This window comes from Equus caballus, chromosome 18 (assembly GCF_041296265.1).
Source record: "Equus caballus isolate H_3958 breed thoroughbred chromosome 18, TB-T2T, whole genome shotgun sequence".
Classification (NCBI taxonomy): Eukaryota; Metazoa; Chordata; class Mammalia; order Perissodactyla; family Equidae; genus Equus; species Equus caballus.
Window position 1 is genome coordinate 53,479,829 of NC_091701.1, and position 27,081 is coordinate 53,506,909.

At 35.9% G+C, this 27,081-nt stretch overlaps 1 protein-coding gene across 2 annotated transcripts in view; it reads right to left on the reverse strand.

The window, feature by feature from the left end:
• The window catches only part of SP3 (Sp3 transcription factor), a 55,854-nt gene that overhangs the window by 21,894 nt on the left and 6,879 nt on the right, over positions 1-27,081 (reverse strand). For both annotated transcript variants that reach the window (XM_023622017.2, XM_023622016.2), the window contains exon 4: positions 22,884-24,243. In XM_023622017.2, the coding sequence (XP_023477785.1) occupies positions 22,884-24,243 (1,360 nt within the window). The remainder of the gene's footprint in view (positions 1-22,883; positions 24,244-27,081) is intronic.

Below are 27,081 nucleotides of genomic sequence, written 5' to 3' on the forward strand. Positions count from 1 at the left end.
AACCAAAAACTTCAGGGCACAAGTTGTTTAGGAAGGTAGTTTACCAGCTAACTATAGGTTACCATATTTTGAATGGAAATCTCTCCAGAATAATTACACATTTACCTATTTTCTTTGGCAGGAAGCTCAGAACATTATTTTTAACCTTTGTCTAGTGACTACAATTCATTATTAAAAATAATTTATGGTATTAGACAAGCCCTGAACACTGCAGTAAAAATGTCTAGAATTCTAGTTTTTGATTACTTGCCTTCTTCCCAACTCTGGTGATATCAACTCTCTCCATTCCCCAACTCTCAGGCCACCAGACCTATCATCCCTTCTAATGTATATCTTCCAAGCCAGTCTTAAACTTGAAAATCAGGCAGGATTGTTAAAACATTGGACAAATTAGGCATAAACAAAGAATCTGAGCCTTCTCCTAAGAAACCAAACCTAAAAGAACGAAGACGGCTACAGTGGCTATACCTGCTCCTGCATAAAAACTCTCAAACTGTTTCCTTAAAGGACACTATGAGTGTCAGCAGAGAAGATAAATATATGGGGTCCCAGGTCCTCATATAAATCAGAGCAGCCCCATACGACCAGTTTTATACATTGGGGTTCTACCTAAGACTTCATTTGAGAAAGAAGTTCTACTCTAGCACTGGACTAAAACTGATGTTGCTGCCACTGCTGCTACAGCTGGAAAAAATAATGGTTTGGAGTTTTCCCCCTACCCTCTCATTAAAAAAAAAAATATTCCTTTTAAGCAAAAGGAGTAAGATTCTCCTTCCTCAATCTTGTGTTAGAAATGCATATTATTTTTTCTAAGGATTATTCACAACACTTTCTGTGGATTCTCAACAATCTTATAGAGTTGCTATCATCAGAAATAGGATCAATGTTTTAAATGATCCAGTAAACCACACCCATGCATAGCTCTGAAGTTATTTCTAGGTATAATGTTACAAGTTTCAGTGTTTTCTTTTTTTTCCTGTGTCTTCTACCTACATAATCTCTTTGCCATACTACATATATATGTATTATATATAATGTATATACGTAGCCAATGTGTGGGTTGGCTATTAAAAGGAATATAAGCCCAAAAGCTGTACCTTGGTAGTCTAAAATTTGCACATTTTCTTTTGCTCTCAAATTTCAATGTATTCAATTCAAACATTTATTGAGCACCTACTGTGACTAAAATTATAACCTAACACATTAATCAGGACAGTGAGGTTGTGTTATAGTAACATACAATCCCAAAAATTCAATAGCTTGAGACAACAAAAGTTTATTTCTCACTAATTTTACGTATCCAATTCAGGTTGGCAGGGGAGATCTGCTTATCACAGTCCATCAGGGACTTAGGCTTCACTTGACACATGCTTCCAAGACTACCTTGCCAAGGAAGGTAAAAAGGAGAGTGTAAATCACATCCTGCTCTTAAACTTCCATTCACATACTAGTGGCCACAGTAAGTCACATAGCCATGCCAGACTTCAAAAATGAGAGGAAAGGACAATTCTATCATGTGTTTCGAAGAAGAGAAGGGGACTATTTATTAAGTCATGTCTCCCAAGCCCCCCTACTGGTGAAATACTCAGTTTACTCTTCTTTCCACATGGGGAATACCCCTGTCCCTGCCCCTGCAGAAGATAACCCAACAATCCCATCTAGTTAGAGCATTAGCTCAAAGGCCAGGATCTGTGGATGATGTGGAAATAACCTCCATCAGGTCCAGATGTAGCCCCTCTTCACAGAGACCTATTAACTAAAACAAGTTAATCTACCTCCCTTCACAGACAATACACAATGACAGAACAAGGTAAGTATAACCATGAAAAAACACTCCTGTTCAAAACAGGAGGAACAAGAGACACCACAGTCAATGGTTCACAGTAATTCATAAACCCAGCTGAACAGATAGTGCAAGGGTTCTCTGCTCTGGTAACAGGGGATGCTCTGATTGACCACTGGGAGGAGTTTCTAAGTCCAGTGCTCTCTGTGCCTCTTGGGAGACTTCCTTGTCTGTTACCTTCCTCCACCACAAGTGAAGCAGAACCAGAGAGTGTGCCTCCTCAGCAAGGCACAATTCCCAGCCTGCTGGTAGAATGTTAGGGGGTGGAGACCAAGAACATTAAATCTCAAGCACTTACACTTTTTTTCACACTTTTTTCAATTCTTGTGGTTCCTTTGCCTGTACAGCTCCTTAAAAAACTTAGAAGGCTTCTTATCCGTTTGATTTTAGCCAGTTCCAAGTGCCAATATCCAGAACCACGGCTTTTTTTCTAGATATGTCTCTTAGATTTACTACATTTCTTTGCTTTCTTGCCCCACAGACTGTGTGTCTATTTCTCTCTACTTAATTGTGGGTACCTTGGGCTTACCTGGCTTTAGTAGGAAATCCATACCTTTAGTCTCTTTTCCCTAATACAACTGAAAGACACCACTCCCTCAGTAGACCTTTACTGAGTCACTTTAATCTATTCAGAGGTTTTAACAATGAGAGTAACATATGTGCAAGACAAACAAACACGTGGATAAGGAGAACAGACTGGTGGTTACCAGAGGGGAAGGGAACAGGGGGAGGGCAAAAGCGGCACATATGTTATGGTGGATAAAAACTAGACTATTGCTGGTGAACATGAGGCAATCTAGACAGAAACTGAAATATAATAATGTACACCTGAAATTTACACAATGTTATAAGCCAATATGACCTCAATAAATAATTTTAAAACAACAATATGAGTGATGGTCATAACCTTGATTAATTGGATCCTTGCTATAAGAATGAATTTTAATTATCTGCTCGAAAGGGTTCTCAGTTTCATCTCTTTCTGATCAAGGTAAGAAGCAGTCGCTTCTTCCAATCCTATGCATCTCCAAATTTCTGGACTTTCTGTTTCTCACTCCTACTTGCAGACCGGCCAATCATTTTCCAGCTCATCTCTTTCTTATATCTTGTCAAATGGAGCCAACAACAGCTAAAATACAATTTGTTTTCCAACCTCGTCCTCTAAAGCTACAAGTGCATTAGGTACACTACTTGCCTTCCAAGTTACTGCAGCAAGATTTACCAAATGCTTCTCTGCACTGCATCTTCCCAGCCTCTAATATTAGTTTTCTTGCTGCCTGATCCTTGAGCCAATGCCACATTTGAGGGTTTTTGTTATAGTAGCCTACTCTTCCCATCAGTTTTGATTTTAGTCAAGATAGGGTACATAAGTGCTGCCCAATAGAAATACAATCCAAGTCACATGTAACTTTAAATTTTCTAGTAGCTACATCAAAAAGGTAAAAAGAAACTGAAATTAATTTTAATAACATTTCATTTAACCCAATATACCTAAAATAAATTAATTTCAACCTGCAATCAACATAGAAATTAAGATATTTTACATTCTTTCTTTTCATACTAAATCTTAAGATGTAGTTTGTAGTTTACACTTAATCACATCTCCATTCAGTCTAGCCACATTTCAAGTGCTTAATAGCATTACGGATCCAGTGGCTACCATATTAGACCACACAGGGCAAAATTAAGTTGCAGTAGTAAGCAACCCGTGAAATCTCAGTGACTTAAACCAAAGGCTTATTTTTTATTCATGTCCACCATAGCTGAGGGTGTACTGCATGCTTTCCTTACTTAGGGATCAAGACTGGTAGAGTAGTCACTATGGCATATTGCATTGCCCAAGGCAAGCTACATAGCTACCTTCAACTTTGGTTTGCCCAGAGAGAAAACCAGAAATACTAGGTAGATAGCACTAATGACTACCATATTCCTTTTTTAAATCACAATATAAAATTTTCAAATTATATCTTCAAGGAATTGTATCTTTTAAACTTCGCTTTTCCCCCCAACATATACCTACTTCAAAAAGCAAAATGATGAAGTGTTAAATTACTACTGCTACTAGTTACTTGAAATAGTAACTCTAAGACATGTAGTTTCTTTACTATGGAACACAATTTTTTCTTTAACAAAGTTTCTGAAGGTTTGGTAAAAAACAACTGAAAAGATGTGACTAGAGCTCAAATACTATTCCTTCTACTTTATTTTGGCAAACAAGTACTTCAAATCTTCTTTAAACTTCTTGCCGGGCCTTTCCAAGTGCTGCTGCTGAAAGAAGTACAGGCTGAAGGGAAATTAAATGGGAGAGCCACATTTATTCCTCAAAAGTGTGGTGAAACAGGGGAAAATGAAGAGGAAAATAATGTTAATGAAAACTATTTTTCAAAAAGATTTCCTTATCACCTTTATAAGTTAACTTTCGGCCATTTAATACTGTAACATAAAAATCAACTGCCTATTTATCCAAAATATAGGCATTACTTCAAAGCTTAAAGCTTTACTTTCACAGGTCTAAGGCTGAAACCCCTTTCTTCTAAAAATAAATGCTTACATTCCATTCCACCTTCATTTAAGCATCCAAAGAAAGAATTTCAGCATGCGAGAGGACCCAAGATAATGACCAGATTACGTGAGGTATTGAGAATTAAAGAGTGAGGTTTAAGTGGTGGCAATAAAAAAGCCCACAAGGAGGAGCTTATGTAAATAAAACAGCAAATTTTGCTTAGGGAATAAATATACCAGTATATACGTGGATTGGTTTCATCCAGCAGTTAATTCCTTCCTACAAAACCTTTGTTTTGAAGTTGGGCATTCTAACTTATTACTTACCAGTCTAGGATAAAATAACCTCTTTTAAATAAAGCAGAAGTGATAATATCTAGAACTGATAAGCAATCCACATCATGCTTTTCTGAGAGAAAATAATAAATAAGACAAAGCCAAATCCCAACCAACAAAACAACCAAAACCAAAAATATCTACTGCATCCAAACTAAACCTTCTGATGCCAGATGTGAGAAGACAAAGAAATACCTGTTCTCCTGCTACCCAAAGAAATATATTACCCACTAAAATTTAACAATCCTAAAAGATCTCAGAAATGGTACATAATATACAAGTTTTTCTGCATGTTTTACTGGTAGTAACAGAGTAGCTAAATAATTTATAGTCCCCATCCCTCAAAATCTCCCAAAACATTTTCCCTTTCATAACTCTCTCCTTCAGTTTATCTACCCTCATCACTTTAATGCCTTTCACCTCTATTCCACAGAATTCCAGTCCTTTGTCCTGAGATCAGTTCCCTGGCTCTACTACCAAGTCATTCCAACCTAGCACCACAAATGCAATCCATTAAAACTGGTATCCCTTTGCCTCCTCAGCTTAGTTTCCCTTCCCAACTCTGCCAATGATAGGACCTTTTTCAAAACAAAGGATTCCTTTTTTATTCCCGATAGCTAATCCCAAATCCTGCAGATTCATCTTTTGAAATGTCTAGCATTCTTACTTCTTTACTTTATCCCTGTATAACTGAAATAGCTCCTACCTTCTTTAGTGCCAGTTTCTTTCCATTTCAATCTATTCCTGAAGTACATCTCCAAGCACAGATTTATTCACGTCATTCATCTGTTCGAAAACCTTCAAGAGCTTGTTAAGTTAAAAACATTAAAATCTTCACCAATAGTATTCAGTGCTCTCCACTCTCTTACCCAAATGTGTCCTGTCAGTCACTAGTCCCCAAACATCCCAGCCTTCTATTCATGCCATTATAGCATTTCCCAAAGAGTTTCTCTCAATTAACCCAATGAAATACTAACCTCTAGAGATGTATAATCTAAAAAAAGAAAAAGGATGCTGCTTCCTTTCCTTAAACAGTCACGGGTTTCTCAGAAACTTTAATATACTGATGAGAATTTTCATAACTTATTTAATAGCTATTAATATCTTACAAACCATTTTTTGGGAAATGATGGCTATTAAACTGTCTCTTGGATAGGCTGCCTCTATTCTCATTTATATTGCTTTTTGCCTTGTTAGTAAACATCTTCCCCTCATCTCTCTATCTACAAATATCTAGATTGCTCCATTGAAGTTCTCCCTTCTCTATAGTCTTTCCTAACACCTGGAGCCCTCTTTGATCTTCCTCTCTTCTGAACTTCTACACGATTATCTGTATCATGCAATTAGTAACATTTCATTGATTTACACTGTCAATTACACATTGGTTCATGTTGATGATTATCGCTCCATGTGTCTGTTTTAGATATGCCCTACAAATCTGTAAGCCTCTTGGGAATATGAACATGTACTTCTCTTACAGACCACACAATATCAAAAAAGTGCTATTTGACTTATTTAACTAAATACAGTTCTACTCTAAGAAACTTGTTCAACTCCTCTCTTCTCTCAATTCCTTGAGCTTTTACAATCTCTTGGCCCAAACTAGGCTGCAAAAATTTAAGCACCAAGAGCATTTATAAGAAAATGTATCTAGCTTTCCACTTTATGTCCAAAATACCCCAAGAATATTTCACTGTAGTTTGGTGTGACTGGCTATTCTCTGAAATTTATCAACTACCTTCTTTATATTACAGGCGATAAAGCAGGGAAATAGTCTAAACAGCCAAAATCCATCTTCAAGGTTTTCACAGAATCATAAAATCTTCTGGACACTTGTGAAACAACTAAGTATCCACACCCTGTCCAAGTTGTTACTATGAACAACGCTCACTAACTCAAACATCATAGGGGATTTTTGACATCAAAATTAAAGTCCAATCTTACATGTATATTAAATTTCTTTTAAAAAAGTTTAACAATCCAAAATGCCCAGTAATCAAAAACAGGAGAGGATAAAACTTATATTTTTGAAAGCTTTTTATCACAGAAAAACCTCAAATACACACAAAAGTAGAACAATATAACAAATTCCAATGTACCCATCACCCACTTTCAACAATCAACTCTAGGATAATTCTGTTTCACCTATACTCCACACTGGCTCCATATTATTTGGAAACAAATCCCAGACATAACATTTCATCTAGAAATACTTCAGAATGTAGTGCTCAAAGATGAAGAACTTACATTTTTAAAATCTTTCATCATGTTATTCTTAGAATAAATACATGAAACCTATAGTGTTAAAAAAAGACTGGGTGAAGTCACTTAACTTTTCCAAATTCCCTCATATGCAGGCAAGACTAAATCTGAAATTCCTTTTGCTACTCTTGGTTTTTTTTCCCCCATAGGTTTATAGGCTGGTTTCTAAAATTTAATTCTAAATGTCAAGAGTCTTTAAAAAGCTTAAAATTTAACACAATTACACAATTGGTAATGGTATAATATCAACAGATATCATGCATTTCACACATGTGAACAAAGCTAATCATTTCAGAGGCAAATGGGTAAAATTTACATTGTACATTACCACAGAAATCCATGTTTATTCTGTACCTATTACTGATATTTCTTCATTTATTAATTCTCAAAAAAAAAGCAGAGCGATAGAAAGATGAATAGGAAATGATCACTGAATTAAAAGGAGACAAACATGTTAACCATAATATCAAACAAAGAAAATGTGCTATTAAACAAGCAGTAAGTTAAAGGAGGCAGGAGTTAGGAAAGAATATGGGATGAGGTAGTATCTGAGCTAAACCTTACAAGATTTCAACCCAAAGGTTACTCCTCTACTCTTCTGTGTTCCTAAAGTACTGTGGTTCAATGTCAATATCCCATTTACCACATGGTATTAGAATCTTCTACAGATCTGTTAATCCAATGGTTCTCAAAATAAAGAAGGGCTATTTTTGCCCTTCAGGGGACATTTGGCAATGTCTGAAGCCATTTTTTATTGTCACAACTGGAGGTAAGGAGTGTTACCGGCATCTAGTGGGTAGAAGTGAGGGAGGTTGCTAAACATCCTATGCACAGCACCCACAACAAAGAATCATCAGGCCCAAAATATCCATAGTGTGGAGATTGAGAAACCCTGGTCCAACCCGCTAGATTACAAAAAAATTTAGTGCAAGAAGTATCCTATTCATCTTTGTATCCCCAGCATCTGGTACAGCAGGAACTCTATACATATTTGTAGACTCAACAGACCTCAATTTAAAGGCAACAGAATACAATTATAACTTCAATTATACCTCGATAAAGCTGAAACAAAAATAAACGCAATGGAAGAGCCACTGAAGATTTTATTTTTCAAAAGGCAACAACATGACCTGTGTTTAAGGAAGATTAACTAATGTAAAGCATATATCAGAACAACTTCCAGTATCTTCCAAAACTAAAAATGTATATAATCTCTAATTATATACATTCCTATATCTAGGAATTTTGCTTCTAGATATATATCCTTTGGATATATATACTTTCTCTAAGGGAAAAAAACAAAACAAAACGTGTACAAGGATATTCACTGCAGTATTACTTGAAGTAAGATTGCAGATAAATTCTCATCAATAAGAATCATTAAATAAATGACAAGGTATTTGTTCAAGAGAAAACTGCTATTGCCATTACAAAGAATGAGATAGCCTGTGCTTGTAATATTAATAGATTCAACACAAAAATTTTAAATGCATAAGAATGGGTAAAGTATGGTACTATTTCAGGGAATGGCAGAGAATATATAGGTATGGTTATGTTCGTAAATGCATCCATCCACCAGAAATATTCCACACTTCCCAAAAAAGCTAACAATTGCTACCTCTAGGGAGGGAATCTAGGGGGTTAAGCAGGGAAAGACACTTTTTTTTTTTTTAAGATTTTATTTTTTTCCTTTTTCTCCCCAAAGCCACCCCCCCCCCCCCGTACATGGTTGTATATTCTTCGTTGTCGGTCCTTCTAGTTGTGGCATGTGGGACGCTGCCTCAGCGTGGTTTGATGAGCAGTGCCATGTCCGCGCCCAGGATTCGAACCAAGGAAACACTGGGCCGCCTGCAGCGGAGCACGCGAACTTAACCACTTGGCCACCGGGCCAGCCCCGGGAATGAGACTTTTTAATGATTATCCTTTTATACTTTCTGAATTTGTGCCTTGTGTAGGAATAAATTTTTTAAGAAGAATTTTAAATGCACTGCAAAGAGGAAAGATTTGAGGCATAGCAAACAGATTAAATGTTATAATAGCCAAGGAGAACAGTAAAAGCCAGACCAACAAAATGAGAATGGAGAGGACAAACAGATCACAAAACAATGCCAGAGATAAAACTAAAAGAACTAACTAAAAGAACTTGGAAACTTTCTACCAGGAAACAGAGAAGAGTTAACCCTGCACCTGCATCCAAATAGCTAAAGGTAACTGGAGAAAAAACACAATTGTGCTAATTAATTACTCAAGTGAGCATCCAGTAACCCCTGTAATTCTTACATTTTACCAGTAATTTCACCTTCCAATTCTCTCAAATGACTATTTCTTATCTTCCTCCTTCTTAAATTTCTAACACCTGCCCTCCTCACCCATCTCAGCTTATTACAGAAGGAAATTAGGAGCTGTATGACAAGAATTACCTTATCTTCCTACCAACACATACCTGCATCTGTAAAGCTCTATTCTATGCCCTTCCCATTATAACATATCATTACCCCCACTCTTATCTGTGGCCAATCCCTATAACCCGTATCCTGTATTTCATCTTGCTTGCCTTCTTTAAAACTTTTCTCTATTAATCTTCTTCATGCATCATCAATTTCTCACTCTTTATTGAGGCATTCCCAGAAAAACTCTCCCTTGACCTCAAGTCCACCTTCAGCTACCAGCTCCTATTTCAATGATCCTCTCCTTAACAGAAAAAAAAACCCTCAAAATATTTGCCTGTAATTACTGTAGCTACTTCCTCTTCCCTTAACCTCCTTTTAAGTCATTCTATTCAGGCTTTCTTCTCTAGCACTTCACTGAAACCACTTGTCACCCACAACCAGCATCCCATTCTCTATCACCTTAAATACCCGCCACAATATCTGAAAAGTTATGAACTCTCTCTTCCATTCTTAAGCAGTTTACTCACTTGGCTTCCAGGATATCACTCTCTCCTGGGAACTCCTTCTGTTTCTTTTGCTGGCTCCTCCACTTCTCATCCTCTAAATGTTGAAAATGTCCCAGGATTCAACCCTAATGATTTTCCTCAATTTTGGTTATCTTAAATTTCAGTTCCTGAATTTCCATTTGGTTCCTTTACAAATCTGCTATGTCATTTGTTACAGTCTCCCACTCTCTGTTAAAAACTTTTCAAGCTTGGCATTTATCTACTAGACCATAGAAAACAGCTGTTTTAGTCTATGTTTGATAATTCTAGTATCTAGAGTTCCAATAAGTCTTATCTCTGTGGTCTGCTGTTTCTGTCCTCACTCATAGTGTCTCATCTCCTCATATGTCTGGTTACTTTTGATTCTGTGCTAGATACTGCATTTTTTAAAAATCTAGAAAAATCATCTGAGGCTCAGAATGATACTATTTTCTAATCTCTTCTCTATATTCTTTCCCCACTAAGTTACCAATTTTCAAATCAGCTGCACTTCAAAATCATTTGGGGACTTTATTTAAAATACATCTTTCCTAGGCCTCATGCACAGTAATTAAATTAGAACTGGGAGGAGGATAAATATCAATTGTTGGCATTTTTTAGAAGTTCCCTGAGATTCTACCATGCAGCCAAATGTTGAAAAGCTACGACACAAATGATTTCATGTGATCACCTCTATCTACATTAAAGACTCCGAAAATTTTCTCTCTAGCCCAATCTGAGCTCCAGATTCTGATACCCAACTTTCTACTTAAACCATCACTTGGATATCTAATAGGCAAAATGGAAGTCGTAATTCTCTCTTTACTCCACCCTTTCCCAGACTTTCCTTATTACCAGCCTATAATATTCTCTTCTGCCCGTATTACTTGCATTAGCCTTGTGCTTACTCTTGCCATTCCAACCCCCACCCTCTCAAACCCTGTCTGCCACAGGATCTGCCAGAGGGATCTTTTTAAAACAAATAAAATTATGTCATTCCCCTACTCAAAATCCTCCAAGGTTTTCCTATTTAAAAAATTAAAATCTAAATGCCTTACCATGGGTTATATTATCTGCCCTCTACCTACTTCCAATCTCATCTTCTAACAGCTCTCATTTACTAAGCTCCAGCCACCTTCGTTCATTTTCTCTTCCTGGAATACTCTTTCCTCCAGATCTCAATATGGCAGATTCCTTTCCCAATGTTCAGGTCGGTACTTCAATTTCATCTCCTTTTAAGGAGGTATTTCCCAACCATCCTACCTAAAACAACCACCATCCTCTATGGTTTTTTCATATTCCCTATTTCATAACCCTACTTTATTTTCTTCATAACACTCACCTAAAATTACTGTGTTTGCTTGTTTTCATCCACTAAAACAAAAAATTCATGAGGATGGGACTTTGTCTCTTTCACTGTTACAAAGAACCTAAAAAACATTACCTGGAATATTGTAGTATACCCTCAAATACCTCTTGACTGAATGAATAATAATTGACTGACTTCTCTAATCTAGGTTGCTGGGAGAATGATGGTACTATTCATCAGAGGAGAATTTATGAAAAATGTCACATATCAAGTACTCTCACGAAATAAAGTCGGATACAAAAACTGTCCCCATGAACCACTAAAATAACCAAGTAGTTTAGAGACTAGCTTTAACAAAGTTATTCTTAGATTAAAAGTAATATGGCACCATAGAGTAATATATCAAAGGAAGCATTCTAACGCAAATCACACATCAGGTGGTTTCCATTCTGTTGTGTCCATCTAGAATTCTAATTTGCATTATTATTACTGGGTACATTATGGGGTAAATCTGGTTAATCATAATTTGAATATACAACTTCAGAAAATAAAGAGAAAAGAATTTAAAAACAGACACTGAGCAGCCATTTGTTGAAGATGCAATTAATCAGTCTAATTAGTTGACCTAAGATTCCATGGTCTAAATCACATAGCTACGTCAGAATAATACTGTTAAATTAAATAGATATTTGAGATTCCTGTATCATCCTCAAAGAATTACTCAGGGATCTGTGAGCACTATTTTTCCATAGAATACTAAAAAAATAACAAGTGTGACCAAAAACATACATTTAAAATGATTTTATTTTAAAAGGCATATAATGTATTCTAGATATTTTTCTAGTCATAGGAATTATAATTTGAAATTCCCAATTTCTTCCATAAACTGCTGAATTGCATCTGATGACTCATAAATCAATACAAACTAAACTCAAAAACTATGCTTCAAAGTTTCCAAATTATTTTGCTTAAAAAAAGAGTCTAGTACTAACTTACATGTACTAAAACTCACCATGACTGAACTTAAAGGCAAACAAGTGGAGAAAATACTTGTTGTGTGTTACAAAAGAGTAATGTCTTTAACATATAAAGATGTCTTTTAAAAAAAAAGGGTCTTACAAATTAGTAGCAGTCGGGGGGAAGCAAAAAACATGAAAGGCTATTGACCAAGGAAACACAAATAGCCAATAAACACATAAAATAGAAATGTTCAAGTTCCCTAATAATAAATGAATACATTAGATTCCATTTATATCCTCCAAAAGTTTGCCCATTTGATAAAATGATATCCTAGTTATGGATGAAATATGCAAAACCCCATGCTCTCATACAAAGCTGGTGAAAGAACATTTTTGCAATATATATAAAAGCCTTCAATAGTAACATTGTTTAACCCAATAATTCTACTTTAGTACTTCTGCATAAGAAAAGAATTAGAATTGTGGGCAAAGATTTCCATGTAACAGGAAAAAATGAGAAATAACCTAAACATCTAACAACAGAGGATTAGTTAAATCAGGGAACATCCATACAAAAATACTTAGTAATGAAACCAAATAATCAAATTGTAGAAAACTGATGTGGGAAAATGCACACAATATAGTGTTTGGGAAAAAAGTTATAAAGTTGTTGTGTATGTGACCCCAATTTATTTATATATACAGTATATTATATGCACAGAAAAAAGACTGGAAGATTATATAGCAGAATACTGGAAGATAATTTACCAACTTTACTCGTGGGATTACTAGTATTTTTTTTTCCTGTTTCCTTTTCAGGGCTGTCCTGAATTTCTATATCTATTATTACTGTTTTTCTTTGCTACATTTTTTCTTCTTTCCTATTTTCTGTTTGATTGATAATTTTCTACCTCCTGCCCCAGTTTAGAAGTTAAAAATTGCATTTTTATTCTCTTGATAGTTACTTATATCCAAATTATAAACTTCTGTAAAAAGGTTAAAACTGTTCTCTATAAACATTATCTTCCTAAAAATGACAAAAACCTTAACCCACAAACCCATACTCCTACCAGTCCTGTGCCTCTGTTTCTTTGTTTTCATGGTTTGCATTGTTTCTTTTTTAACAATATAAAGATTAATTACCAAGAATAATGACTGCCATGAATTAAAGCACAACAGATTAAAAAAAAAGAGTTCATAATGATACACCAAAAAACACAAAGAAAATATCTGATGGCAGCTAAGATACCAACTCATTTTGAAAATAGATAAATAAAAGGAATGAACTAAATAGTCTATCCTGCCTTTCTTGTATAAACTGTACTTTTGAGTAAGCCAACAGCTAATGAGGGAAGGTTCTTTCTGGAAGAATCACAGCTATAAACACAAAAAGATTGAAAAAATTAGAAAAATCACCATTCTCCAAACCTTAATGCTCCAAACAACAATGAAAAGTTGCTAAAACCATTAGTTGAAAAGCTGAGACTTGGAGGCACATCAACAAAAAATACAGTCTTTGAATTCTAATTTGAACAAATCAATTCTAAAAAGACTTTTTTAATCAATTGGGGAAAATGGGACAGTGCAAGGATATTAGCTAAGGACAGTGCAAGGATATTAGCTAACATTAAGGGATTACTATACATTTAGGATATTGCAAATAATGGTACTACGCTTATGTTTTAAAAAATCCTTCTTCTTTAGACTGGCAGTTCTCAAGTTTTTTGGTAACAGGATCACTTTAACTCTCAAAAATTACTAAGGGGGCCCAGCCTGTGGCTGAGTGGTTAAAGTTCCATGCACTCCGTTACTGCAGCCCAAGTTCACAGGTTCAGATCCTGGGCACAGACCTACTCCACTCACCAGCCACGCTGTGGAGGTGTCTCAGATACAAAATAGAGGAAGACTGGCACAGATACTAGCTCAGGGCTAATCTTCCTCAACCAAAAACACCAAAAGAAAAAGAGGAAGATTGGCAAGGGAGCTTTTGTTTACATCTATTAACCAGAGGACAGGGGTGAGAGAGAATGGCTGACTATGAAGTGACACAGAGGACTGGGGAGGAGTGATGAAATGATACTGTATCTTGATTACAACAGTGGTTACACAACCGTGTGCATTTGTCACAATGTAGAATTGTGCACTAAACAGGGGTGAATTTGACTGCATGGTATGTCTTTATAAAAAAATGGAAAAAATTTGTTTAAAAATTTGAGGACCTTGGGGCCGGCTTGGTGGCATAGTAGTTAAGTTCACATGTTCCACTTTGGTGGCCTGGGCTTCACAGGTTTGGATCCCAGGCATGGACCTACACACCGCTCATCAAGCCATGCTGTGGTGGCGTCCCATATACAAAGCAGAAGACGACTGGCATGGATGCTAGCTCAGGGACCATCTTCCTCAAGCCAAAAAAAACAAAGAGGAAGACTGGCAACAGATGTTAGCTCAGGACCAATCTTCCTCACAAAAAAAAAGTTTGAGGACTTCAAAGGGCCTTTTATTTACGTAAGCATATCTATCAATATTTACCATATTAGAAATCAAAACAGAAAATTTTAAAGGTGTATTTATTAATTTTAAAATAAACTCAACAAATGTTAATAAGTAACATCTTATGAAAATATATTGTCAAAAAGTGAGAATAGTTTGACATTTCTGCAAATTTAGTATCTGGCTTATCTGTGTTCAGTCTATTGTGTTATCTATCACACACGAGGCAGACTCTGGAAAACACTGAATACTACTTGTGAGGTGAGACTGAAATAGGCAAACAACATTTTAGTATTATTATAAAAATAGCTTTGACCTCATGAACCCCCATGAAAAGGGTCTTGGCACTCCCAGATAACACACTGAGAATCAGTATTTTGGGGTAAAATTATACAACATCAGGGATCTGCTTTAAAATATTCCAGCAAAAATAAAATTTTAAATGGTGGGAATAGAGGAAATAAGGATAGTAGAATGTTTCTAAGTGTTGAAGCTGGGAGGTGGTTACCTTAAGGTTCATTATACATTTCTCTGCTTTTGTATATATTTGAAATTTTTCAGAACTTTTAAACTTAGTAGTATTTTAGTGTCAGTTGAATTATTAATTTTTTACCCATTACTGCGATCGCTATTATTTTCTCACTTCCCACTCATTTCCAGGATCCATTTTTCTACTTAATCTTTCAGTAGTTAGTTTAGTAAGAGTCTCTGAATAATAAACTCTCAGTCCTTGAGTATTTTAAGTGTCTTCATTATATCTTAACTCTTGAGTAGGGGTTTACTTGCATATAGAATTCTCAGCTGCTGGTTATTTTTTTTCAGCACCACGAAGATATTACTACATGATCTTCCGGCATATGGGTGGCTGATGAAAAATCTGCAGGTCTCTAATTTCTTTGTTAGTAATCTGTCTTTTCTGTCCCTTAAAATTTAAGATTCTTTCTTTCTCTGTAATTTTAGTATAAGTCAGGGGTAAAGTTATTTTCATTTTCCTTACTTAATATTTGAAGTAAAATTTTCATCTGTAGACTATATTCCTTCAACACAAGAAAATTCTCAGCCATTGTCTCAAGTTTTGCTTCTCTTGCCATTCACCTTATTCTCTTTTTCTGAAATTCCTTTGTTGGTGGCTCTTTTTTTTTTTTTTTTGAGGAAGATTAGCCCTGAGCTAACTGTTGCCAATCTTCTTTTTGCTGAGGAAGACTGGCCCTGAGCTAACATCCGTGCCCATCTTCCTCCACTTTATATGTGGGACGCCTGCCACAGCATGGCATGCCAAGCAGTGCATGTCCGCACCCAGAATCCGAACCTGAGAACCCCGGAAAGCCAAAGCAGAACATGCAAACTCAACCGCTGCACCACAGGGCTGGCCCTGTTGGTGGTTCTCAATCTATCTTTCAAGCCTCTTGACTGTTCACTCATTATCTCTGTGCTGTATCCTGGGTAAATTCCTCAGTATATTACTATTCATTCATTATTCTTCTATGTCCAATCTAAAGGTTGTCCTCATTTTTTCCCCAAAACCTTTTTGATTTAATCTAATCTAAGACAATGCTGACAAGACACACCACTACCAGTAGAAAAGAAAAAGCACTGTCAAGTACACATTGACATGCCACAGACTGTAAGGTGTACTCTGATTTCAGAAATGTTAAAATGTTAAACAATGTCTCAGAAACAATTAAAGATGTTTCCCATTTCTAGGAGCTCTGATTGTTTCTCTACCTTTTTTTTGTTTCACAACTTCTGTTCTAAAGATGCTAGTTTCCTTTATCTCACTGACGATTATAAACATACTGATTTTAAAGTCTCCAAGAGATTGTTCTCTTGCTTTAATCTGACATGAATTAATCTCCTAATTGTTGATTTTACAGGCTATCTTTCAAAGATTTTGCCTTCATCACGTATTTTGGAATTTTGGTTTTCAGGCTTATCTTAAGTACAATTTTTCTCTCTATTACACCTCCATGTCTGGCATTTTTGCAAGTGCCTCTACCATGCCGCTCTGGCCCTAGTGCTGACTCAGGTCTTACACTGGCTTTAGAGTTTAGAGGTAAAACAGGAGATACCACAAATCTAGACACTGAGGAAACAGTTCAATGGTTCAGACTGGTTCAAATGCTGGTCATAAGACTGTTCTGATGTCCTCCTATTTCCCTGTGTCCTCCTCTCCGTAAGTGTACAGCCTCAGTTAAGCCATACCCTGGGGTAAAAGCAATAACTTTTTTTTTTGCTCCCCTTTAACAAAAAGGAGCCCTAGTCCAGCCGCTGGTTTTACAGTCAGTCTGACGCTTGGCTCCTCTTCGTGTGGGGTACTTTTAACTATATTAACAGATAATTAAACAGAATATAATTCCCAGCATAAATACTTAGTAGGTATTTTCATCCTACTGAAAAAAAGTAACTAAAATTAAGCAGGATAAAAAATAACCGTATGGGCTGTATAAGTATCACAAAACTTAAAAATCTGTACGACACCAAGTTTTATTCCTGAGAGATGAGATTAGAGGGACTTTCACCTTCTACATTAAAATTTCCACAATGTTTTTATTTTCCATACCAAAGATATACCACTTTTGTAAGTAGATAAAGTACAGTAAATACATAATTATGACATGACTGAAAATGAATAAACCAAAACTATTTTTGGAGAAATCAGAATATAAATGATTTTTCCAAACTTTAAAATAAAAATGTTAACAATTCCAAAATATAGTGAAAGACCATGGCATGCATATATATGGATTCCCAAATGAAGAATCCAGAATTAGAAACAAAGTTGAGTACACTGCACCATACCTAACTAAAATGTCCTCAGGTTATGTTTAATAATAAAAACTTTAAGGTCTACATAAAAAGTTGGTCCTCTATTTGTGTAAGATGGCTTTTAAAAGACTTACCAAATACTTTAAATCAGCATACATCATAGTTATTCACATTTTTTCCCATTCTTTCTTTAGCTCTAAAAAGACTGCATTTCCTCCATACACTCTGCTTTTCAAGCAATAGGTTTGGCCTTTAGTAGTATTTGTATATTTCTATAACCAGCCAGTTCTGACATGTGATTCCTTAGGTAAAACCAATAAACTTTTATTTTGTTAGTATCGCCAATAAAACCGTTTCAGAAGACATTTTCTCCACTTACCACGAGAAAAATACATAAGGCTAATACCTCTCCCCAGAAAATGAAAAAAATCTGAAGCAAAAGTAAAAATTTTAGAAAGTAAAAAAAATACATTGATGTAAATAGCAGAACACCAAGTCAGTGTAACACAGTATAAAGAAAAATAAAGGCTAGTTGTGAAGCCGTGGGCCATTTTCCTTCCCTAACCCAAACGTCAGAATAGTTATCAGAATTATTGCAAAAGAATTTATGAGATAATACATCTAAAAACATCAAAGCAGGAGGCTGGCCCCGCGGCCGAGTGGTTAAGTCCGCACGCTCCTCTGCAGGCGGCCCAGTGTTTCGTTGGTTCGAATCCTGGGCAAGGACATGGCACTGCTCATCAAACCACGCTGAGGCAGCGTCCCACATGCCACAACCAGAAGGACCCACAACGAAGAATATACAACTATGTACCGGGGGCGCTTTGGGGACAAAAAGGAGAAAAAAATAAAACCTTAAAAAATATATATATATATAAAAATAAATAAAAACACCTAAGCAGTATCTGACACAGTAGGAGTACATAAGAGATCACTCCCTTTTGCCCTTCAATACTTAAGTATAAAGTTTAAGAAATTCAACTTTTTGTAGTGCTTCCATTCTCTCACTACTAATTTTAAAAAGCACAGTTACCAACTAGTCCGCAACTATTCAGTTTTCCATGGGTAAAGGAAATTCTAAACATTAGGGATTTTTTGCTTTAAAGAAGTGACTTCTATAAACCCTTCTTCCTACCTCAAACACCCGACTGCATTTTAAATATGCCCTGTCTTGAAGTTTTGATAAATTTGTATTTAGATAAAACAAAATCTGGTAGAGGACTAAAACCTGAGAGACTGAAAGAGTCCTGGCTTGAATTTGGGGGAAACTTTCTGACTAGAAAAAACATTCAAAAGATACATAAATTCACATTTTGTCTCCTCCCATCCAGTTTCAAATACACAGCAATGGGTAGACAAAGTAAAAATAAAACTTCGAAAACGGAAGTTCTCTAAAGTAGCATGCATTTCTCAGTGGGCAAGAAATGAACAGAAATATAAGCAGTGAGTGGGGTTGCAGATTGGGGCCTGAGCTCTGCGTTCCAAGGAAGATGGGGGTTTGGTCTAAGGGATAGGAGGCATTCAACATACTCCTCACGAGGAGGGGCCCTGAGTCAGATTCACTGCTTAAAAAAGGCTGGAGTGGAGGTCATTTTTCTTAAAGAGAAACTTTAAAATAAATAAAAAGTTAAAAGGAATTCCAGAGCCCTGGTAACAAAAAAAAGTGCATTCTTATGCATTTTGGGAAAATGTTACATTAATTCCATACTTACCAAATATAAAAATGCAAACCAATGAGGTCAAAGTTTTAAGCATTTCATCTGGACATACTATACCCTAATAGATAAAAATTTTTACTCTGAACTTCAGTTGAGAAAACATCCTAAAATAATTTATCTTCCTTCTTGCCAATTAAAAAGACAGTACACCTGACGAGACAGTTTTCCTATTACCAAATATCCTCAAAATTAAAATTTCCTGGGTTTTATTACTAAATAGGCTGTATACTGTGTAGCATTTTTATTCTCATTCACTTTAACTTTTATTTTCTCAAATTCTTTCCCCATTCCTTTAAAATTTTAAATTCAAATTTAATGGCCTTCTGGAGTACTTCCTTATTTCACCCTTTCTTGCCACCATTCAATAAACTAAATTTCCACTTGAAATAAATTATTGTACTGCAGCACTTAATGCTTTATGCCAATCTAATTTCAGGACCAACATAAATCCATAAAAATAACAAAGAACTTCTCTAGGGATGTTTTCCTAACATGTATAGAACTCCATAACCTTAACTTTGCACAAGCTTTAAAAACTAGCTTCTAAAAACTTCTGCTATGTCTTCAGAAGTCTGTCATTCTACCAGTAGCTCTCAAACTTTTTGGTCTCAGGACTCCACCTACACTCTTAAATATTACTGAGGTCCCCAAAAACCTCTTGTTCACCTAGGTTATATATTTTGATATTTACTATATTAGAAATTTTAAGAGAAACAAATTTTTTTAGTTCATTTAAAAATAAATCCATTATATTAACACTAACATTTTATAAAAAACAACTATTTTCCAAAAATATAAATAAAAGTTTAAAGAGAAGAGAGGCCATGTTTTACATTTTTGCACATCTCTTAAACATCTAGGTTAAAAGAAGACAACTGGAGTCTCATAATTGCTTCTGCATTCCATCTGTTGCAATACGTGGTTCGGGCTGAAGCATATGAAGAACATCTAGTTTCACACAAAGATATATGGTTGGAAAAGGAAGGAGTAATTTGATAGTCTTTCAGCCAATTGTGGATATTCTTCTTTGATACTATACCAAACTTGACAAGTGGCAATTTCTTAAAGGTCAGTTGCAATGTAGAATCTGGACTCACATTGGTAAACTTTCCGTTGTGATTCTTACTGGCCTATCTTAAACTTTGAATGGATCTTTTACCCATGCATGATTTTGTAACATGAGTTGGTCATTTGAAAACTATTGGTACACTGAGTTATCACACAGATCTTCCAAATGTTGGCACATTTTATTATAACACAAAATCAAAAAAATCCTATTAATATAATTATCCATCTCATCAGAAAAGTAATTATTAACAAGCTACCAAATTCTTGGTAGATTCAAGTTTTCCAAAATTCTAATTTTCACTGAAAAGCCCAAATTTTATTCTTGGTAGCAAATACTGTCAGGTTTTTTTCCTTTAAGTGACTGGCTCACTTAATTCTTTTTTTTTTTTTTAAGAAAACATCAATTAAATACACGAGTCTCTCAATAGCCATAGTTTGCCACTCTTTCAAGTAAAAACAGTGTTTCATGAAAATAGCATCCAGCTCAGCTTGCAATTCACACAACTGCACAATTGAAAGACAATCATCTTATTTTGGTACTCAGCATAAGGGCTTTATTAAAGCATACTTCCCATTTTGTCATAAAGAATATTACAAAGATATGCAATGGGAACTGCAAATCAAAAACACGACGAGATACCACTTCATACCCATTAGGATGGCTATAATCAAAAAGAAGGACAATGATAAATGTTGGTGGGGATGTAGAGAAATTGGAACCCTCATACATTGGTGGTGAGAATGTAAAATGGCAGTCACTTTGGAAAAAGTCTGGCAGTTCCTCAAAATGTTAAACATAAGAGTTACCAAACAATTCTACAATTCCAATCCTAAGTATATACCCAAAAGAAATGAAAACATATCCACACAACAAACTGTACAAAAATGTTCGTTCGTGGAAGCATTATTCATAATAGCCAAAAAGCGGTAACTTTGTCCATCAACAGGCAAATGAATAAAATGTGGTATATCCATAACAACGGACTATTATTCAACCACAAAAAGGAATGAAGTACTGATATAGCCTACAATATGAATGAACTTTGAAAATACTATGCTTAATGAAAGAAGCCAGAAACAAAAAACCATGTATTGTCTGATTCCATCGATATGAAAGAACAGGCAAATCCAAAGGGAGAGAAAATACATTAGTGATTGCCAAGGGCCAAAGGGAGGTGGGGGAGTGGGGTGAGGTGTGACTACTAATGGGTATAGGGTTTTTGGGAGTTGATGAAAATGCTCTAAAATTAGATAGTGGCGATGGTTACACAAGTCTGTGACTATATTAAAAACTAATGAACTGCATACTTTAAAGGGGGAATTTTATGGTACGTGAAATTATATTTCAATACAGCTACTATATTAAAAGAGACATGCAGCACTGAAGGGTCAAGATTTAGTAAAAATAACTATTTTGACTGGTTTATCAAGGTTTATCAATTTCTTCAGTGAAACTGGCTTTTTTCCTTAACTGCAAGTGCATGGTGTCTTTACAACAACCAGTAGTACAATTTGGTGCCACTGCCTTGATTTGTGCTAAGACACAAGCAGTTTTAGCCACTATCAGTGAAAATGTCAACACAATGGAAATAATTTTAGAATTATTATGAAAAGTAGTTGACATCGAGGACCTATGAGAGAGTCTCAGGAATCCACTGATCACACTTTGAGAAGTGCTGCTCTAAACCATAGCTTCAGAAGGCTCAAATGCAATTAAGGGTTTTCCAAGTACAGATCTGAGGCTTCAAGGCAATTCCAATTTTCTAAGCATATATCACATATTTTTCAAAAACAAAAAAGGCAATCTTTACAGTGATGGGAATTATTTCAATGAATTAAATTCAAGTGTCCCAATTTAAGAGTCTGGAATCATTGACTCAGTGCAAGGTTATAATAGCACAATCTCCACAAAAACCAAATACAAAGCACAACAGTGAAAGTAAAGATTTAGTGAACGAGAAAACATTCACTACAATGTTATCTAAATAAATAGTATTAATAAGATGATGACACTCTCTTTAAACTTTATTATTTAATTCTTGCACAACATTCAAAGAGTAGGCTTCTGAGATTTCTACTCATACTATCAATAACAATATATCTTGCACAGCTAAGTTTAATGCCCACTACACACTTAGAAGAATAAACGATCACAGAATCAAAGAATTTCAGATTGGAAGGTACCCTAGATACAGTTACCTAGCCCAACAACTCGATTTTACATGATCAGGCGACTGAGTGTGTAAGAGAAATAGTAACTTGGCCAAAATCACATAGCTACTTAGTGGCTGAAACAGCATAAATGGTCTTTCTTCCAATACCATGTTTCCACTATGCCAACCCAACTCCCCCACCAAATATAATACATAAAACATTTAACTTACAGCACGCCAAGGACAACCAAGACACCTCACCTGCCAAATAAAAATTCTGTAATGCTTGACAACATCAATCAGATGTGAAAACAAATATAAAACTAAGGAAAAACTACAAATGTAACTGGCATAACGGAGAAATGAATCCTTCAAAAACTACAAATTTTCAATAAAGAACAATTTTGAAAACACTCTGATGTCTCCCTTTCATACAAACATAGGAAAGTGTATCATCACCTTCAAAGATAGCCAGATGCTGATAAACACCTAAAGCAAAAAATTTCCCTCCTTATTAACAAATCAGTGAACTTATGTATGGCATGACACGACTTAAGACTCACCTGCAGGACTGTCAGCATTCTCTCCTGGATGTAGCTGTATACCAGTAGAATCTATAGAGTTTACTGTAACTGTCTGGAGATTTGGCAACTGACCAGTGCTCAGACTAACTGGAGTTGAAGTCAAGGCTCCACCTGCTGCAACTTGACCAAGTGTGAGTGTCTGAACAGGCGTCAAAGTTATTTGTTGGGCAGCAGTATTCTGTATTTGCAAATTCTGCAAGTTCTGGACCCCTTGTACTTGAAACGTTTGCCAAGTTATCTGTCCAGAAGGGGTCACTGTCTGTGCCTGAATTAAAAAGGTTCCAGGATTCAGCTGCAACTGAAGATTTTGCAAAGCCTGTTGTGATATATTTTGACCACTGGCTTGCACACCATGGATTGTCTGTGGTGTAATACCTTGCACAATTTGGGCTTGACTGGTTGGCTGCTGAGACTCTTGAAGTTGTAGATGTTGTACAACAGGCTGTGCTGTAGAAACCTGAATATTCTGAGCCTGTGTCTCTTCAGAAACAGGCGACTGGATATAATTTCCCTGAAGATCTGAAGAATGGACTTGCCCACTAGAAGTGGTCAAGCTATTTGTGTTTTGTTGTAATATACCTGTACTATCTATAGTAACAGGCAACTGTGATGAAGAGGACGTTGGCACAAATAAATCTGTATCAGTATTAGTTTCATTAATATCAGGAGAAACCCGCTCACCAGTCCTTTCTGAATTGTCTGAACTATCCATAGCTTGTCCTGTGTTTATCAAATGTCCATCGGCATTAATGCCTGCAGTCATTGTCTGAGAACTGCCCGAGAGTCCCAAAGAATCTAGATCAACACTATTGATTGGTACAAAGGTAATATTTCCTGGCAGACCAAGAGGCACATTAGCAACTACTTGGGTTTGGCCAGGAAAAGATGAACCACCAATTGCAACTCCCTGAACCTGGACTTGACCAGTCTGTGGTATGAGATTCTGGATATTAGCAGGAGGTGTTCCAGAGGCAAGCAAGGTTTGATTAGAGCCAGGAATGATCTGAATTTGACCACTTTCTTGATTTATACCTCCATTATCTGAAGAGCCTGTGAAACCAATCTGAACCTGCTGACCATCTGTTGACTGAATCTGTGGTATTACTTGATATTGAACATTGGGCACTGTACCATTTGATGACTCTGATCCTGGTGCAACTGAAAATATTTGTTGATTCTGCAAATTCTGAAGGGGAAGAACATACTGTCCACTCGAAGTAGCAGCACTTGGAATCTGTACTAGATTACCAGCTTCATCTTTTATAGTTGTAGGTGTTGCTGACAAAACCTCCCATCGGTTTGGTGCTCCTCCCAACTGTGTAGAAGCCAAATCACCTGTCTGGATGAAGAAAACAAAAAATGTTACATGCTATTATATATTTGCTGTATATTTAAACCAATCCTCAAAAAACTCTTCAAACTGATATAAATCCTACTATCTGAAAATAAAAGTTCTCTTAACAACACAACAGAGTTCAAATACAGAAGCAGTATTACATAAACTACGATAACCATCATTTCCAATTTTGTTAGTTATTAGAAGATAATCCATGCTATTTCAGCAGGAAAAAAATTTCAATCAAAATACTCTTTGCTTTATGACCACAAACTGATCTTCTAATCCCTCGTCTACGATCTCTAATGTTTAAAGTAAATAAACGAAAGAAGTGGCTTGAAAAGATTATGGACAGCTCAAACCAAACATACTTCAAACACTGAAGAGAGTTCAAAAGGTATACAATTCACTAAAAATATATCACTAAATCAAGTGCATTATACTTGTGTACAAAAAAGAAACATTATTAGTGCGGTGTTATCAAGTAATCTGTGTTAGGAAAGTTAATATTTGTATATTATTGCTATAAATCTTAAATCAAACAATTAAAGCTACTCTTTTATGGCATGTATTAATGTACTGCAGAGTAAACTCATGGCTAGGGCTATTCCATTAGGAAGCCATCAAATTCTTTACTTTTCCCATGAACTACTGAAAAAATGAAAATAAAAAAATTTAATGAGGGGACCAGCCCCGTGGCCCAGTGGTTAAGCTCGTGCAATCCGCTTCAGCGGCCCAGGGTTTCGCCTGTTTGGATACTGGGCGCAGACATGGCAGCGCTCATCAAGCCATGCTGAGGTGGCGTCCCACATGCCACAACTAAAAATACACAACTATGTACTAAGGGGCTTTGGGGAGAAAAAGGAAAAATAAAATCTTTAAAAAGAAAATTTGTTTTTTAATTTAATGAGGAAAGGTTATTGCCTTGTAACCACATGGCAAAGCTGCCCATTCTGGAAAGTTTTTCTAGAATTTAAAAGCTGAAAGATAGTGGCTTTACCTACTTTCTATTTAAGTTTGCAGTAGAATGCCAGGCATACACATTTTACATTCTGTGGTCTGCCAGAATCTCAGTTATCATCCTCATATTTTATGGATTAGGCAAGACTGGAGAAATACCAACGTAGGAAAGTAGAAAGCAATAAAATCCTACAGGTCAGTGTCAAAGGGTATACTTTTTTAAGGAAATAATAGTAATGTCTAACATTTGAGCTGTTCTTTTATATGCCAAGTACTATGATAGGCGTTTATAAGACTGTATTATCTCCTTAGAATAATACTATGAGGTAAGTGTTGTTAGCATTTCACGGATGAGAAAATTAAGAGACAAAAAACACATAACTATCAAATGGCCAAGACAGGATTTTAAACTAGACCAAGTTTAACTCCAGAACCCAGGCCCTTAAATACTATATGATACTTGTTTCCCACTAAGACCAAGGGTAAAGACATGCGGAATGAGACACTACATGAATTATTCAGCATCAAAATTAAAGCCATTCTTATTTTATCTCCTTCTAGATCCACATGCGATTTTCTGTAACTCCACATATCACTAAACAATGAGAACATAAGCGTATCTAGCCCAGCATTCTCAACCTAGGATCCATGCCTGGGCTTCAACGGATCTTTGAATCCTCTAAAACAGCATATCAGCTTTATGAGAAAGTCCAGTTGGCAGGGGAAGGGATAACCTAGGGTTGCATCATATTCGCAAAGGAGGTCTGTGACAATAAAAAAAAAAGTAAAGACAAATAACTGTTCTCTCACTGCAAACCATTCCATAAAGTTTAATACAAATGTTGTAGAACCAGAACATCTTAAAAGTTTGTTTAAAAAACTCACTACCTAATTTTCATGTTGATGCATAGTTGAAAAGTATATATTTCAATAGATGAACCACAGTTTAATGACAATTCAAGACATTTGAGCATATCTGCCAAGATGCAATAGGCATAAACAAGCCCATGAGATATACAATCTCTCTTCAAATGGTTCACAATCTGTCCAAGCAGATATACATATATACTACTACTATGTGAATAGTGGTGTACACTAGTCATATGATCAAAATGCTATTTGGGAACATAAAAGATTGGAAAAAAAGATTTCACAAGAGAGATATTTAAAGTAATCTTAGAATAAAATTTAAGGGGCTGGCCCCGTGGCCGGGTGGTTAAGTTCGCGCACTCCACTGCAGGCGGCCCAGTGTTTCATTGGTTCGAATCCTGGGCGCGGACATGGCGCTGCTCATCAAACCACGCTGAGGCAGCGTCCCACATGCCACAACTAGAAGGACCCACAACAAAGAATATACAACTTGTACCGGGGGGCTTTGGGGAGAAAAAGGAAAAAATGAAATCTTTAAAAAAAAAAAAAAGAATAAAATTTAAGATTTCACCATGGACAGTTAGGAAATAGAGATAAAGGCATTACTAAAATTATAGAAACAATAAAGTCACAGACAAGAAACTCTAAAGAATCACGTATAGTTTGGAGTTCAAGGGAGGACTGAGAAAAGGCTCACATTCATAGAGAAAAGTAATAGGGAACAGGACTAGACATTTTTATCAGGATCTGTAGTAAATGGCTTTGTAGATCTTGCTAAGGATTTTGGACTTTATCCTGCAGATAGTCAATGAAAGCTATAAAAGGTTTTTAAGCCAAGTGAGTGGTGCAATCAGATCTGTGTTTTATAAAGATAAACTTAAGGCCCAATGAAGGAGACTGAAAGAAAGGCAGAAGAGTCTAAAGGCAGACAAACCGTGAGACCCAGTTACATATGTCTAGGCCAGAACTAAAGTAATCTATCTTTTAAATACAAACATTTAAATTTATCAA